The sequence below is a fragment of the Oryctolagus cuniculus genome, chromosome 7 (assembly GCF_964237555.1).
Source record: "Oryctolagus cuniculus chromosome 7, mOryCun1.1, whole genome shotgun sequence".
Taxonomy (NCBI): domain Eukaryota; kingdom Metazoa; phylum Chordata; class Mammalia; order Lagomorpha; family Leporidae; genus Oryctolagus; species Oryctolagus cuniculus.
In genome coordinates, this window is record NC_091438.1 from 55,737,126 (window position 1) to 55,750,802 (window position 13,677).

Below are 13,677 nucleotides of genomic sequence, written 5' to 3' on the forward strand. Positions count from 1 at the left end.
ATTGCTCCCATGATTTTGTGGTGTTCCCAGCAATGGTATTTGTCATCAGTCCAGTGCCATTTTCCATGTGCCTTGATATGAGGCCATGACAAATGGGCTAGCACAGAGGATGTGTTGGGATGTATTTAGAGTGTTAGTTGGGACGTGGAATGTCCATCCCACTGCTCGTTGGAGGTGGAGTGAGATCCCTGGGCACCTAGGCAGTCTGCTCTTGTCCCTGTAGCATGTCACAGCCCTTACAAGTGTTTCTAGTGGCAGGTATTACTTAGTCAACATTTATTCAGCAGTGACTGTGTGAAGATTAGTCCTGTATGGGTTGTGACCTCTGGGTGCTAGAGAGAAGATAAGGCTGCAGAAGAAAAACATTGCTCTGTGATTTCATTACAGATCGCCACAAGCGCCTAGCACAACGGCAGCAGTCTTTCAAAAGAAACCCTCACTACCAGACCTTGGAGCGGGATCTTATTGAATTACAAGAGCAGCAGCTGTTTGAACTTTTTGTGGTGGTGTCTCTGCAGAAGAAGCCATCAGGAGTTAGCTATATTCCCCAGGTCATACAGCAGTTCCCTGGCAAGGTAAGAGCAAGGAGGCCAAGAGGCATTCAGGATGCTCTGGTGCCTCTGCACCTATCTGTTCCCTCTCTTCTTGTTTATTGTTATCTCAGCCAGCTGTCACCAGTACTGTGCTTGTTGGAGGGGCTGGTAAATCACTTTGATGACATCTTTGTCAGGCATCAGCTGCAACCAAAGAGGGAAAAACAAACAAGCTCCTTCTCCAAGTTTGTGTTTTTATTTTTGCCTCTGCCATTTAATTGTCTTTAGCAAGTTACAAAGCCTGAATTTTCTCACCCTTAGAGAGGGGACTAATACTAGTGGCAGAATAGGGCAGTGTTTTGAAGCATGGACTCCAAGCCAACACTCTGTGTTTGCCACTTATCAGTGCTGTGACTTTGAGTGGCTACCTGAGCTCTCCGTGCCTCTCCGTTTCCTCATGTGTGAAATGTGATCACAATAGTACCCACCTTTGTGAGTTAAGGATTAAATGAGCTAATTTATGTAAGATACTTAAAACAGTATCTGGCATAGAGTAAGCTCTGTTACTGTTAGTAAGGATTTAATGAGATAATGTTTGTAAAGTACTTAATACAGTTCCTGGAACAAAGTATGCAGGTGATAAATGGTACTTCCTATTAACACTATTACTGGGTTTTCTCTGCCTTATTTTTTAAATAAAATGATTCATGTATTCATTTAATCAGATATTTTTAAAATACCTAATTTTGCCAGGATTGGATTACGGGATACAACTGAAAAAGATCTTTACATTCCTGCTCCCATGTAGCTTATTGAGCCCTTGAGCAAACTAAGCTCACAGACATGTGGGACTTTTGGGGGGGGGGATTCATAATGTTTTTGTAAAAATAACATCAATAATTTTTGTTGCCAATATTTAAAAATCAAATTTCACTTGCTAATCTGTATTTCTGCCTTCCTGAAAAACTGGAAAGACTGCCAAGAGTCGGCATACATTCTAGGCGGTGGGAACCGGCTGAAACTGGGTGAGGAGCGGCAGGACCAGTAGAGTCACACAGGCTCAGAAGGCCCTGTGCTCGGAGTTTAATGCTCCGCAGTCACCATCCTGAAATGTGTAATCATCTTATCTTTTAATTTCTGTGTTTTTTTTTAAAGATTTATTTATTTGAAAGTCAGAGTTACACAGAGAGAGGAGAGGCTGAGAGAGGGAGAATTCTTCCATCCAATGGTTCACTCCCCAGATGGCCACAATGGCCAGAGCTGCGCCAATCCGAAGCCAGGAACCTGGAGCTTTTTCTGGGTCTCCCACATGGGTGCCGGGGCCCAAGGACTTGGACCATCCTCTACTGCTTTCCCAAGCCGCAGCAGAGAGATGGATGGGAAGTGGAGCAGCCGGGTCTCGAACCGGTGTCCACATGGGATGCCAGTGCTTCAGGCCAGGGCTTTAACCTGCTGAGCCACAGTGCCAGCCCCCGAATTTCTGTTTTATAAGTGAATCTGATAGGACAGTTGGACATGTGCCAAGGTCTTAAAGCCTCAGTTCATACATGGCCTCACTCCCTACCACCTCCCCAGGGTGGGTTCCTGAGTTGTCCTGTTCCCCACCCCTAGCTCCCCTGGCCCTGTCTTGCTTCCTTTCCACTTCCACTCAGTGATTGCTGCCACCTTCTGTCCCTGGCAGGGGTCTGGGGGCACAGACACGAGGAAGCCTAGGATCAGGCAAACATCGGCCCTGCAGGGCCTCCAGGCAAGGCGTGAAGGCTGACTTCCCTGCCCTGGGCTGGTCGTGCCACATGTGTTTAGAGGTGACTTGGTGAGAGTGGGCCTTGCTATTACTCCAATCCATGTACCAAGCATAGCCCTTTAGTGTAGGTTAAAACATGGCCCATGTGGAGATACTTAGCTCAACTTCTACATCCCTAGAGTCTCAGTTCTGAAGCTGGCCAGAGAGGAAACCCAGCAGTTGGTAGGCCACTTGGATTTCATATTGAATGCTGGTGGCCCTGGGTACCTGTTAGGGTCTGCACTCATCCCCTGTGATTTTAGAGCATTTTAAAATACCAAATAAAGACCCGGGAGCAGGTGTTTGGTGTAGTGGTTAAGTTGCCACTTAGGACACCTAGATCCCATGTTGGAGTGCAGTTCAAGTCTCAGCTCTTCCCCTTACAATCTGGCTTCCTGCTGCTGTGCTCTTTGGAAGGCAGCAGGTGATAGCTCATGTGCTTGGAGTCTAAGAGACATGTCCTGCATAGGTTCTCATTTTGAGATACCTTCAACAATATTCCTATAGTAAATAAACCTCTAAATTTAATTTCTCATAAAATTTTTCAGTGTAACCTGACAGCACAATGCCACAACATGATTTAGTAAAACGGTACTATAATAGTCTAAAATAATGTAATCTTTATAGCCTGATTAATCAAGTTTTCTGTCGGGAGGAGCTTAATTTTTCCCTTCTGGTTTTGAGCAGTCTTGGAGTTGCAGGGGAGAACCTGAGCCTGAGTTAATAGGCTCAGAATCAGATAAGGGGCTGGTGGCTCTGGCAGGGACTCAGGGATGTCTCTGAGTGATTAGCATCTTTGTGCTCAGTGCTCAGGCACTCTTAGGTGGTGGGGAAGAGAGAGAGCTGATGCAGCCTGTTTTTCATTCTGTTGTAGAAAACCCTGAATGAAGATGATTAGGAATCATGTAAAAATAATAGGCTGTAATACCACTGAAAATTTGGTAGAATGCTTTTCCATTTTGAAGAGCTTAATATCCAAGTAACCCAGAGTGACTGCAGTTTTCTAAGGAAGTAAAGGACAGTTCATTTATACTAGTTATCTGAAGGCAGTATGCTAATTAGTCTTTAAGATTTTATTTATTTATTTGAGCTACAGACAGAGAGCTAGTTCACTCCCCAAATGGCTGCAACAGCCAGAGCTGGGTCTCTCTGAAGCTGGGAGCCAGGAGCTTCTTCCGGGCCTCCCACGCAGGTGCAGGGGCCCAGACATTTGGGCCATCCACTACAACTTTCCCAGGCCACAGCAGAGGGCTGGGCCAGAAGAGGAGGAGCCAGGACACAGCTGTGCCCATATGGAATGCCGGCGCTACAGGCAGAGGCTTAACTTGCTACATCACAGTGCCAGCCCCTCCATGTTCAAATTTTACATTAAGTTTTCTAACCAGTACTTAGGTTAACAAAGATTATATGCTAAAGGGAAGTGATTATATATTGTAGATTTAAAAATAGGATATTTCTAAATATTCATCTACCTGTTCAAAGTATCTTTGATTATCAGAGAATGTCTTGAGCTGACTAGTTTTCTGCTGTGACTGTATTGTAGAATGTATTTTTTATTTATCTTATGTCCCATAAGTGATAAAAATACTGGTACTGGTTTCCTACTGTGTGTGAGTGCTAGATTAGATACTCTTTTCAGGGGCCGGTGATGCGGCGTAGCAGCTATAGCTGCCGCCTGCAGTGCCAGCATCCCATGTGGGCGCCAGTTCAGGTCCTGGCTGCTCCACTTCCCGTCCAGCTTTCTGCTATGGCCTGGGCAAACAGTAGAAGAAGGCCCAAGTCCTTGGGCCCCTGCACCCGTGTGGGAGACCCAGAAGAATCTCCTGGCTCCTGGCTTCCAATTGGTGCAGCTCTGGCCATTGTGGCCAAATGGAGAGTGAACCAGCAGATGGAAGAACTCTCTCTTTCTGCCTCTCCTCTCTCTTTGTAACTATCTCTCTCACTTTCAAATAAATAAATAAATCTTTAAAAAAAAGAAAGAAAGAAACTTTTCAGTCATCTCTCCTACACTATATTACAGGATCTCCACAGGTGCCCTGTCTGAGTAACAGTAGGCTGCTTTTTCTTTTTATTTATTTATTTATTTATTTATTTATTTATTTATTTTGACAGGCAGAGTGGATAGTGAGAGAGAGAGACAGAGAGAAAGGTCTTCCTTTGCCGTTGGTTCACCCTCCAATGGCCACTGCGGCAAGCGCACCGCGCTGATCCGATGGCAGGAGCCAGGTACTTATCCTGGTCTCCCATGGGGTGCAGGGCCCAAGCACTTGGGCCATCCTCCACTGCACTCCCTGGCCACAGCAGAGAGCTGGCCTGGAAGAGGGGCAACCGGGACAGAATCCGGCGCCCCTACCGGGACTAGAACCTGGTGTGCCGGCGCTGCAAGGCGGAGGATTAGCCTAGTGAGCCGCGGCGCCGGCCTAGGCTGCTTTTTCTTAGAAGCAATCCTCGTGCATCCTGGGTAATTTTCTATCCTGGCCGCCTGTTTTGTTGAGCAGCACGAAGCCACTCTGAGACATCTGCTCAGGCTTAGCAGAGACCTCTTTTCTTGAGCCCAGGCCAGGCTTTTTCCTTCTCTTCTCCACTTACACAGAATAACAGCATCTGCAATGTTTTCTTTTTCAGGGTGATCATGGCTATAAGCAATCCAGAGACACTGAAGAGAGGCTCAAAGTTATCCCAAAATTCTGTTTTCCTGATTCAAAGGACTGGGTGCCAACCTCAGAACTCAAGAGGTAAAGGGACTACTTTTTCTGATTTCTCTTTCTTGGAACCACCAAAATAGAATCAGGGTATTTGAGAAATGGGCAGAGCTGAGATGAAGCTACGCTGTGGCAGGTTAAAGATGCAGTGGGAGGAAAGAAGAAACAAAATTAGAGCACTTCCTATGTGGGACTCAGAAAACACAATACTTTCATTGTCAGAGGGAAATCTGACAGTCTCTTCAGTTTGCCGGGTCTGCAGAAAAAATAGTTCTTTCAACTAGAACTGCCCCCACGTGGATGGAAAAGAAAAAAAAAAAAAAGACCTGGACTTTGGGACTCTACCGAGAAACAGAGACAAAACAGAGCAGTGTCTTCCACTAGTTCCTTAAGGTGATGGAGGAAGCCACAGCCCCATGTGTGTTCCCCTGTGGGATTTGGACGAAAGGCGGTTTCAGTTGGGGAGCTGTAGGTATATTGAGAAGGGAGGTGTTGAAGAATTTCTTCCAGATATCTACAGGAAATTACCATTTCTAGTTAATAAAACATCATTTCTCTGAATCATGCTTATAAATAGATAACTTCTTTGTTCAATGCTGTAATTATTTTTAAAGCTATTTAGGCTGAACCAGCTTGATTAGGTGAACTGTATCACATGCTGCTGGCCCGCTGGGTGCCAGCTCAGCTGTTGCCTGAGCAGCTCTGCCTTTAAGCCTCCTGTTGCCTCCAGACCAAGCTGCTCTCTCTCATGAACAGTTTGGCCTGATCGCCACTCTCATCTCAGCCATCGATGGTGATGTACCTGTGTTGTCAGTGGCCCTGCTAACTACGTAGGCATTTCTTTCATACTGGCCTGGAAGCTCCCTGGTTGGCTTGTCTCCCCAGTAAGTTCTGCATGTTAATTTTAGAATATTTAGAAAACATAGAAGAGTAAATAAAAAGCAGAAATTAAAAATCATTGGCAATCTGGTTACATAGAGATAATCACTGTAAATATTTTCATATATTCCCTTCCAATCTTACCTTTGATCATATATATATGTGTATATGTATGTTATTCGATATGGATTTCTTAGATTAATACATTTTTTTCTTAGGTATTTTTAGTTTTTTTAGTAACTATCTTTTTATATATTTTGCCCATGTTTCTAATCAATTGACATTCTTCATATTGATTAAAAAAAAGATTTATTTATTTGAAAGTCAGAGTTACACAGAGAGAGAAGCAGAGGCAGAGAGAGAGAAAGGTCTTTCATCCACTGGTTTTCTTCCCAGTTGTCTGCAACAGCTGGAGCTGCACTGATCCAAAACCAGGAGCCAGGAGCCAGGAGCTTCTTCCAGGTCTCCCACGTGGGTGCAGGGACCTAAGGACTTGGGCCATCTTCTACTGCTTTCTCAGGCCATAGCAGAAAGCTGGATTGGAAGTAGAGCAGCCAGGACTCGAACTGGTGTCCATATGGGATGCTGGTACTGCAGGTGGCAGCTTTACCACTACCCCAGAGGGCCGACCCCCCTATTGATTTTTATGTGTTAAGGATACAATCTTTGCCTATCATTGTTCCATACGGTCTCCTATAACTAAATAAAGAATTTGGAAGGGAAACATCAAACATCAAAGTTCTTTATAGCTTACTTATTTGTTTGATTAAATTAGAATTCAGCAGGAGAAAGATAGGCTTGATTAATAGCTAGAGTGGATGGATAAAAAAGTAAGGAGGCAGTGGGATTTCTAGTTTATTCCTTACATATTCCCTCACTCCAGTACAAGGCAAGATACTCTCAAGGGCTAGATATTCCTGAGCAGGAATGTGACTTGGAATAAATATATAAACACCTTCTCTTCTATCACAAATTGACTTCTGTTGGACCTTAATTTTCAACTTTTTTTTCATGAGGAATATCATAAGTGGTTGTTCTCAAAATAACTATTGGAAATTCTTTCAGTGAGACATTCTCCTTTGTCTTGACTGGTGAAGATGGGAGTCGATGGTTTGGTTACTGTAAGAAGCTCTTGGTAAGTACCAGACTTGTGCTACAAAGTTGGTAAAAGAATTAAGTTAGACAAAGAACTTCAGAAATACTATCTAAGCCTCTGAATTTGAGGGCTACTCAGTGATCTCTGTGTTAAAGAAGCTATGTTAGCTTTAAACAGCAAGAACTAGATGGGGGTTAACCATAGAGTATTCCAATTTGCTTGCTTGTTTTTTTGTTTGTTTGTTTTTTGTTTTTGTTTTTGTTTTTTTTTAAGGCAGAGTTAGAGAGATCCTCCATTCACTGGTTCACTCTGCAAATGGCCACAACAGCCAGGGCTGAAGCCAGGAGCCTAGAACTCCATCTGGGTCTCCCACAAGAGTGGCAGGGGCCCAGGTACTTGGGTCGTCTTCTGCTGCTTTCCCAAGTGCATTAGCAGGGAGCTGGGTCGGAAGTGAGACAGCCAGAACTTGAATAGATCATGCTATCAGTTTTATCACTTTTCCCATCTTTCATTATTAATTGAGAAGGATAGCCTTGGTTCCTGCTCTATATACTAAAGAACATTAATAGTCCAGATTAGCAGAAACTTGTGCTGTTTCATGTTTTGTGTTGGGTTTTCCTTTTAGCCAGAAGGAAAAGGAAAGCGACTCCCTGAGGTTTACTGCATGGTCAGTCGCCTTGGCTGCTTCAATCTTTTCTCAAAGGTGAGTGGAGAATAGGCTATATGAAAAGTGCTGTACCTTCTGAGCCTGGAGGAATTTTTGTTGCTGATGACTTCAGTGAGCAATGTTGAGTGCCACAGACTTTAACATATTACTTTAGAAAGGTGCCCACTGGCAGATTAAGAACTATAGTTATAAAGGCCTAAATATAGATCTTTAATCCAGATGCTGTTGCTTCATCATTCTCATTTTGTTTTGCTAAAACTCCTGGCTTAAGGGAGAACACAACCAGAAGCGTATCTTGGCTCCTATCTTTCCTAGACCTCACATTGCAGAGTATCATTGTCAGTGTCACCTTCTTTGCCTTTGTTTAGTGAAATGGAAAAGGACTCTTCCTCTACAACAAAGTTGACTTTTTTAAAGATTTTTGTATTTATTTATTTGAAAGACAGAATGACAGACAAAAAAAGAGAGATTTTTCATCCACTGGTTCACTCCTCAAAGGGCCACAGCAGCCAGGTTTGAATCAGGCCAAAGCCGGAAGCCAAGTACTTCATCCTGGTCTCCCATGTGGATGCAGGGGCCCAAGCACTTGGGCCATCTTCTGCTGCTTTCCCAGGTACTTTAAGGACCTGGATCAGATGTGCAGCAGCAGAACTCAAGCCAGTACTCTGATATGGATGCCAGCATTACAAGTGTGGCTTAACCGACTTAACCACAACACCAGCCCTAAAGTAGAAATATGTTAATAATTTTTCTTGATGGTGTAGATACCCCAAGAGATATAATGCTTTAATGAACTTGTGTTGGTTGCAGAAGCTTATCTTTTAAATCCTTTTAGTGTCATGTTCAAGCTTATACATCAAGGTTGGTAGTTCCTGTAATAGGATTCTTTTATAGTTTTTAACTGAACCCTTAATAAAAGATCTTCTGTGTGTAGATTCTGGATGAAGTCGAGAAGAGAAGAGAAATGTCTCCAGCGCTTGTTTACCCATTCATGCGAAGTGTCATGGAAGCTCCTTTCCCAGCCCCTGGACGCACCATCACAGTTAAGAGCTACCTCCCTGGGGCTGGAGATGGGGTAAGTTAATTCATTTTACAAAGTGTGTTAGCCACTAAAAAGCAGGTCTTATTCTGTTAGGCAGAGTTTCCAAAAGTTTAATGGCATAGTTGTCCCTTTTCCATAAACTGTGAAGAATGTTTTATTTCCATAAAACACTGGAGAAATATCCAATTGGTTTGCAAGATATGTAATTGATCCTGGGTTAAAAACTCAGATTTTCTACCATATGTGGATTGAGCCTCTTTGTAGTGACAATTTCAATGTGATAAATGAAGATTATACATATTTTTTGTCAGATAGAATAAAGAGCCAGAAGTTTATAGAAGGATTAGTATAAACGACTTTACAGACTCTTTATAGTAGACTCTTAACTTGTAACAGTTAATAACTTGTAAGAGAATGACACAGGATCCATTAGTGTTATCAGTCATTAGAAATTGTTTTCCAACATCAGCACCCCTGATTAAAATTCTTACATTTCAGTCTATTGAACTCTGCCGACCACTAGACTCCCGACTGGAGCATGTCGATTTTGAATGCCTCTTTAAGTGCCTGAGTGTATGTCATCTCATCCGGGTCTGTGCCTCTCTCCTTTTAGAGCGGAGGGTTATCTTTGTTGCCAACAGCCTAAGGTAAGATTAAACAAGTGAAATATATCATTTCATACTAGTGGCATATTTTAAAATTTGGGCATATTTTGGGACCAGCGCTGTGGTGCAGTGGGTTAACGCCCAGGCCTGAAGCGCCAGCATCCCATGTGGGTGCTGGTTCAGGTCCCAGCTGCTCCACTTCCCATCCAGCTCTCTGCTATGGCCCAGGAAAAGCAGTGGAGGATGGCCCATGTCCTTGGGCCCCTGCACCCACATGGAAGACCCGGGGGAGGCTCTTGACTCCTGGCTTCGGATCGGTGCAGCTCTGGATATTGCGGCCAATTGGGCAGTGAACCATTGGATGGAGGACCTCCCTCTCTCTCTCTCTCTCTCTCTCTCTCTCTCTGCCTTTCCTTCTCTGTGTAACTCTGACTTTCAAATAAACAAATACAAAAATCTTTAAAAAAAAATTTGGGCATATTTTTAAAAAATGTAAGCTTAGTCTGATCTCTCAATTACCTGTAATGCTGCAGTAACATGGGTAATTCTGAATCGTAAATAATCAAGAAGCCATCTGCATTAGACTGTAACAATGACTTCTTTGGATTGTAATGAATTTTCTTTTTAAACATTTTCATTTATTTATTTGAAAGGCACACAGAGATATAAAGAGAGATTGCTCATCTACCAGTTTACTCCCCAAAGGCCCATAACAGGTAGGACTGAGCAAGGCCCACACCAGGAGCCAGGAAGGCAGTTTAGTTTTCCCACATGGATAGGGGAGACCCAGCTACTTGAGCCATTATTTGCTCCTCTCCCAGGGTACCCATCAGCAGGAAGCTCGAATGAGGAGTGGAACCAGAACTCAAACCTAGGTCTCTGATGTGGGATACAGGCATTCCAGTGGCAAGTGTCATCTTACCTGCTGTGCCAAATGCCTTCCCAAGATTTTCTTTCTAAATACATTTTTGCTTAAGTTGTTATTAAAGATGGGTATTGCTTTTCTGAATACATGCTAATTTTTGGCATGATAAATTTTAATGAAGAGCTGGATATTGAATATTTTCAGTAAAAAGGAGCAACGTGGCACAGCCAGTTAAGCTGCCATTTGTGACACCAGCATCCCATATCAGAGCAGCAGTTCAAGTCTTGGCTACTCGCTACTCTGCTTCCAGTCCAGCTCCCTACTTATGTGGGAAATCAGTAGAAAATGGCCCAAATACTTGAGTCCCTGCCACCCATGTGGGAGACCCAAATGAAGCTCTTGACTCAGGGCTTCCTCTAGGACCAGTATAGCCATTAGAGGAGTGAACCTCTCTGTCACTCTGTCTTTCAAATAAATAAAATAAATCTTTAAGAAAAGAAAAAACCCATTTTCAGTAAAGTAAAATATTAGAAATTAATGGATATTCATATAGTTGTCACCTCCGATCCCTAACCAGCATCAGGTTGTACAGCAGTCCCCTCTTACCTCAGATTTTGCTTTCTGCAGTTCTAATTGCCTCTGGTCAACTATATTCCAAAAATATTACACAGAAAATTCTAAAAACAAATTTGTATATTTCAAATAACTTTTATTATGGTGTTTTTAAGATTATTCTATTATTGGTTGTTAATATCTTACTAATTTATAAAATAAACTTGCTCATAGGTATGTATAGAAAAAAACATGAACAAATATATAGGGTTTGATACTATCTACAATTTCAGGCATCTACTGGGGGACTTTGAACATAAGATTCTCAGTGAAGGGGAGACTGCTCTAATTCTGTAATGTATTATCTGAAACACCTTCCATATTCTGTTCTGTATGTGACACTGTTTGCTTTCTTCCCTGGCTAGCACCCTGTCAAAATGTGGCCATGCTGTGGTAGCCACGCTGTATCCATTCACCTGGCAGCACACCTACATCCCAGTCCTACCAGCATCTATGATCGACATTGTCTGCTCACCTACCCCATTCCTTATTGGAATCCTATCTTGCTCCTTACCACAGCTCCAGGACCTACCCATTGAAGAGGTGAGATGGAAGAAATGCTAAAATATTGGAACACTGAAAACTAAAAATAAGTGGTCTTTTATGAGTGGTGGAATTTTTAAGTGAATGCTGATATTATTATAATTAATATATTATGCAGTCATATTTTTGGTATTTTTAAGTGAGAAAAACTATGCTACACACAAATCCAAAGTTCTGTCTTATTTATGGTAGTGAACCATGGACTCACTCTTGTGTTATGCTGAAGGGTAGGTCCATTTTTTTTTAAGTCAAATATAAAAACTCTGGATTCACTTAAAAAATTGTTTCAAATATAGCACACATGTTGAAAAGTGCCCCAAACAAAATGTACACAAAGGTAAATTATGACAAAATGAACAGTTACACAACAAGCAAGGAAATGGGGTAAAAACACTACAGCAATGTAGAAGCATTGTACAGCATGGTTGAAGTCCCTACCATGCCTTTTTCTAATCTCTGCTTCCTCCTCCATATTCCACAAAAGGTAACCTCTGTCTTGATATTTAGGATATTCATCTATTTGTTTTTCTTTATTAACATGTGGGCATTCTTCCCTAAACAACATTAATTCAGTTTTGTCTGGTAGTAAACTTAATATAAATGGACTGTGTGTGTGTGTGTGTGTGTATTTTTTGGTCAAGCCTATTTTGCTCAACTTTATGTCTGTAATATTAATCCCATATTGATGAGTTTAACAGTAGTTGGATCATTCTAGTTTTGTTTGATATTGCATTGTGAAAGTACCACAGTTTTCTTATATTTCTTATATTTCTTATATTGTTGATGAGTATTTGAGTTGGTTATTTCCAGCTTGGGGTTATTATGAATAATGCTTCCATAAATACTCTAATACATGATCCTTGGTACATATATGCATATGGTTTTATGGTATATACTTGTACATTGAATTGCTGAGTCATAGGGTAAGCCTATCTTCAAGTCAAGCCAGTCTGTTTTCCAAAGCAGTTGTGCCCATTTCAGCTCCCTCCAACAGTGCTGGAAGCAGAACAGCCAGGATGTGAACAGGTAGCCTGAAATGGGATACCTACAGCATTGCAGTCAGTGCCTTATCCCACTGCATCACAATGCCTTCTCCACCCTCTTAATGATTTGTAAGCTGACATTTTATAATCTAGTTAGCAGCCATTTTGTAAATGACTTGCATTTTCATTTTCCAAAGTGGGGTTTTTTAATGTATAGAATTTCTTAATTGTAATGAGATTAAAATTATCAGCCTTTTTCTTTGTGTCTGTTGTTTACCTGTGAGCTGCTTAAGTTTTTGTTAATGAAACTGTCCTCCTACGTTAACCGCTATATTATTTTTCCTTTTCCTTTTGTCTCTAAATCCACCTGGGACTTGATTTTTTGTGTGTGTGTGAGATAATTTCATTTCTTTTTTTGTACTTATAGCCACCTGTGCAAGTACCACTTATTGGAAAGATTGTTCATTCCCACTACTCTGCTGTGTTAACTTTTTAAAAAAACTTTTTATTGTGGAAAATTTCAACATAGGAAAATAAATAGGGGCTGGCGCTGTGGTGCAGTGGGTTAACACCCTGGCCTGTAGCACCGGCATCTCATATGGGCGCCGGTTCAAGACCCGGCCGCTCCACTTCCCATCCAGCTCTCTGCTATGGCCTGGGAAAGCAGTCAAAGATGGTCCAAATCCTTGGGCCCCTGTACCTGCATGGGAGACCTGGAGGAAGTGCCTGGCTCCTGGCTTTGGATCGGCGCAGCTCCAGCCATTGCGGCCAACTGGGGAGCGAACCATCAGATGGAAGACCTCTTCCCTCTCTCTCTCTCTTTGCTTCTCCTCTCTGTGTAACTCTGTCTTTCAAATAAATAAATAAATGAATCTTTAAAAAAAAAATTGTAGGCCAGGGCCATGGCTCACTAGGCTAATCCTCCGCCTGCAATGCCAGCACCCCGGGTTCTAGTCCCGGTTGGGGCGCCAGATTCTGTCTCAGCTGCTCCTCTTCCAGTCCAGCTCTTTGCTTTGGCCCAGGAAGGCAGTGGAGGATGGCCCGAGTGCTTGGACCCTGCACCGCCTGGGAGACCAAGAGGAAGCACCTGGCTCCTGGCCTCGGAGCGGTGCAGCGCACTGGCCGTAGCGGCCATTTTGGGGGGTGAACCATAGAAGGAAGACCTTTCTCTCTGTCTCTCTCTTTCTCACTGTCTAACTCTGCTTGTCAAAAAAAAAAGTTGTAAAAGAAGAATGGAAGATTAGGAAATCTTAAAAAAAAAAAAAAAAGAAAAGAAACATCAAATGTATCCTTGTGTGCCAGTCATCCTACTTCAGTACTTATCACATTATGGCTAATCTTTACCTGTACCTCTAAATATTGCGATA

The 13,677-nt window shown here is 42.5% G+C and overlaps 1 protein-coding gene across 6 annotated transcripts in view; it reads left to right on the forward strand.

Annotated features, from left to right (window-relative positions):
- DENND2C (DENN domain containing 2C) overlaps window positions 1-13,677 on the forward strand; it is an 80,048-nt gene that overhangs the window by 55,882 nt on the left and 10,489 nt on the right. For all 6 annotated transcript variants that reach the window (XM_008264627.4, XM_002715749.5, XM_070077818.1 and 3 more), the window contains exons 8-14: window positions 388-575; window positions 4,942-5,051; window positions 6,963-7,032; window positions 7,619-7,696; window positions 8,595-8,735; window positions 9,201-9,349; window positions 11,150-11,327. In XM_008264627.4, coding sequence (XP_008262849.1) covers window positions 388-575; window positions 4,942-5,051; window positions 6,963-7,032; window positions 7,619-7,696; window positions 8,595-8,735; window positions 9,201-9,349; window positions 11,150-11,327 — 914 coding nt within the window. The remainder of the gene's footprint in view (window positions 1-387; window positions 576-4,941; window positions 5,052-6,962; window positions 7,033-7,618; window positions 7,697-8,594; window positions 8,736-9,200; window positions 9,350-11,149; window positions 11,328-13,677) is intronic.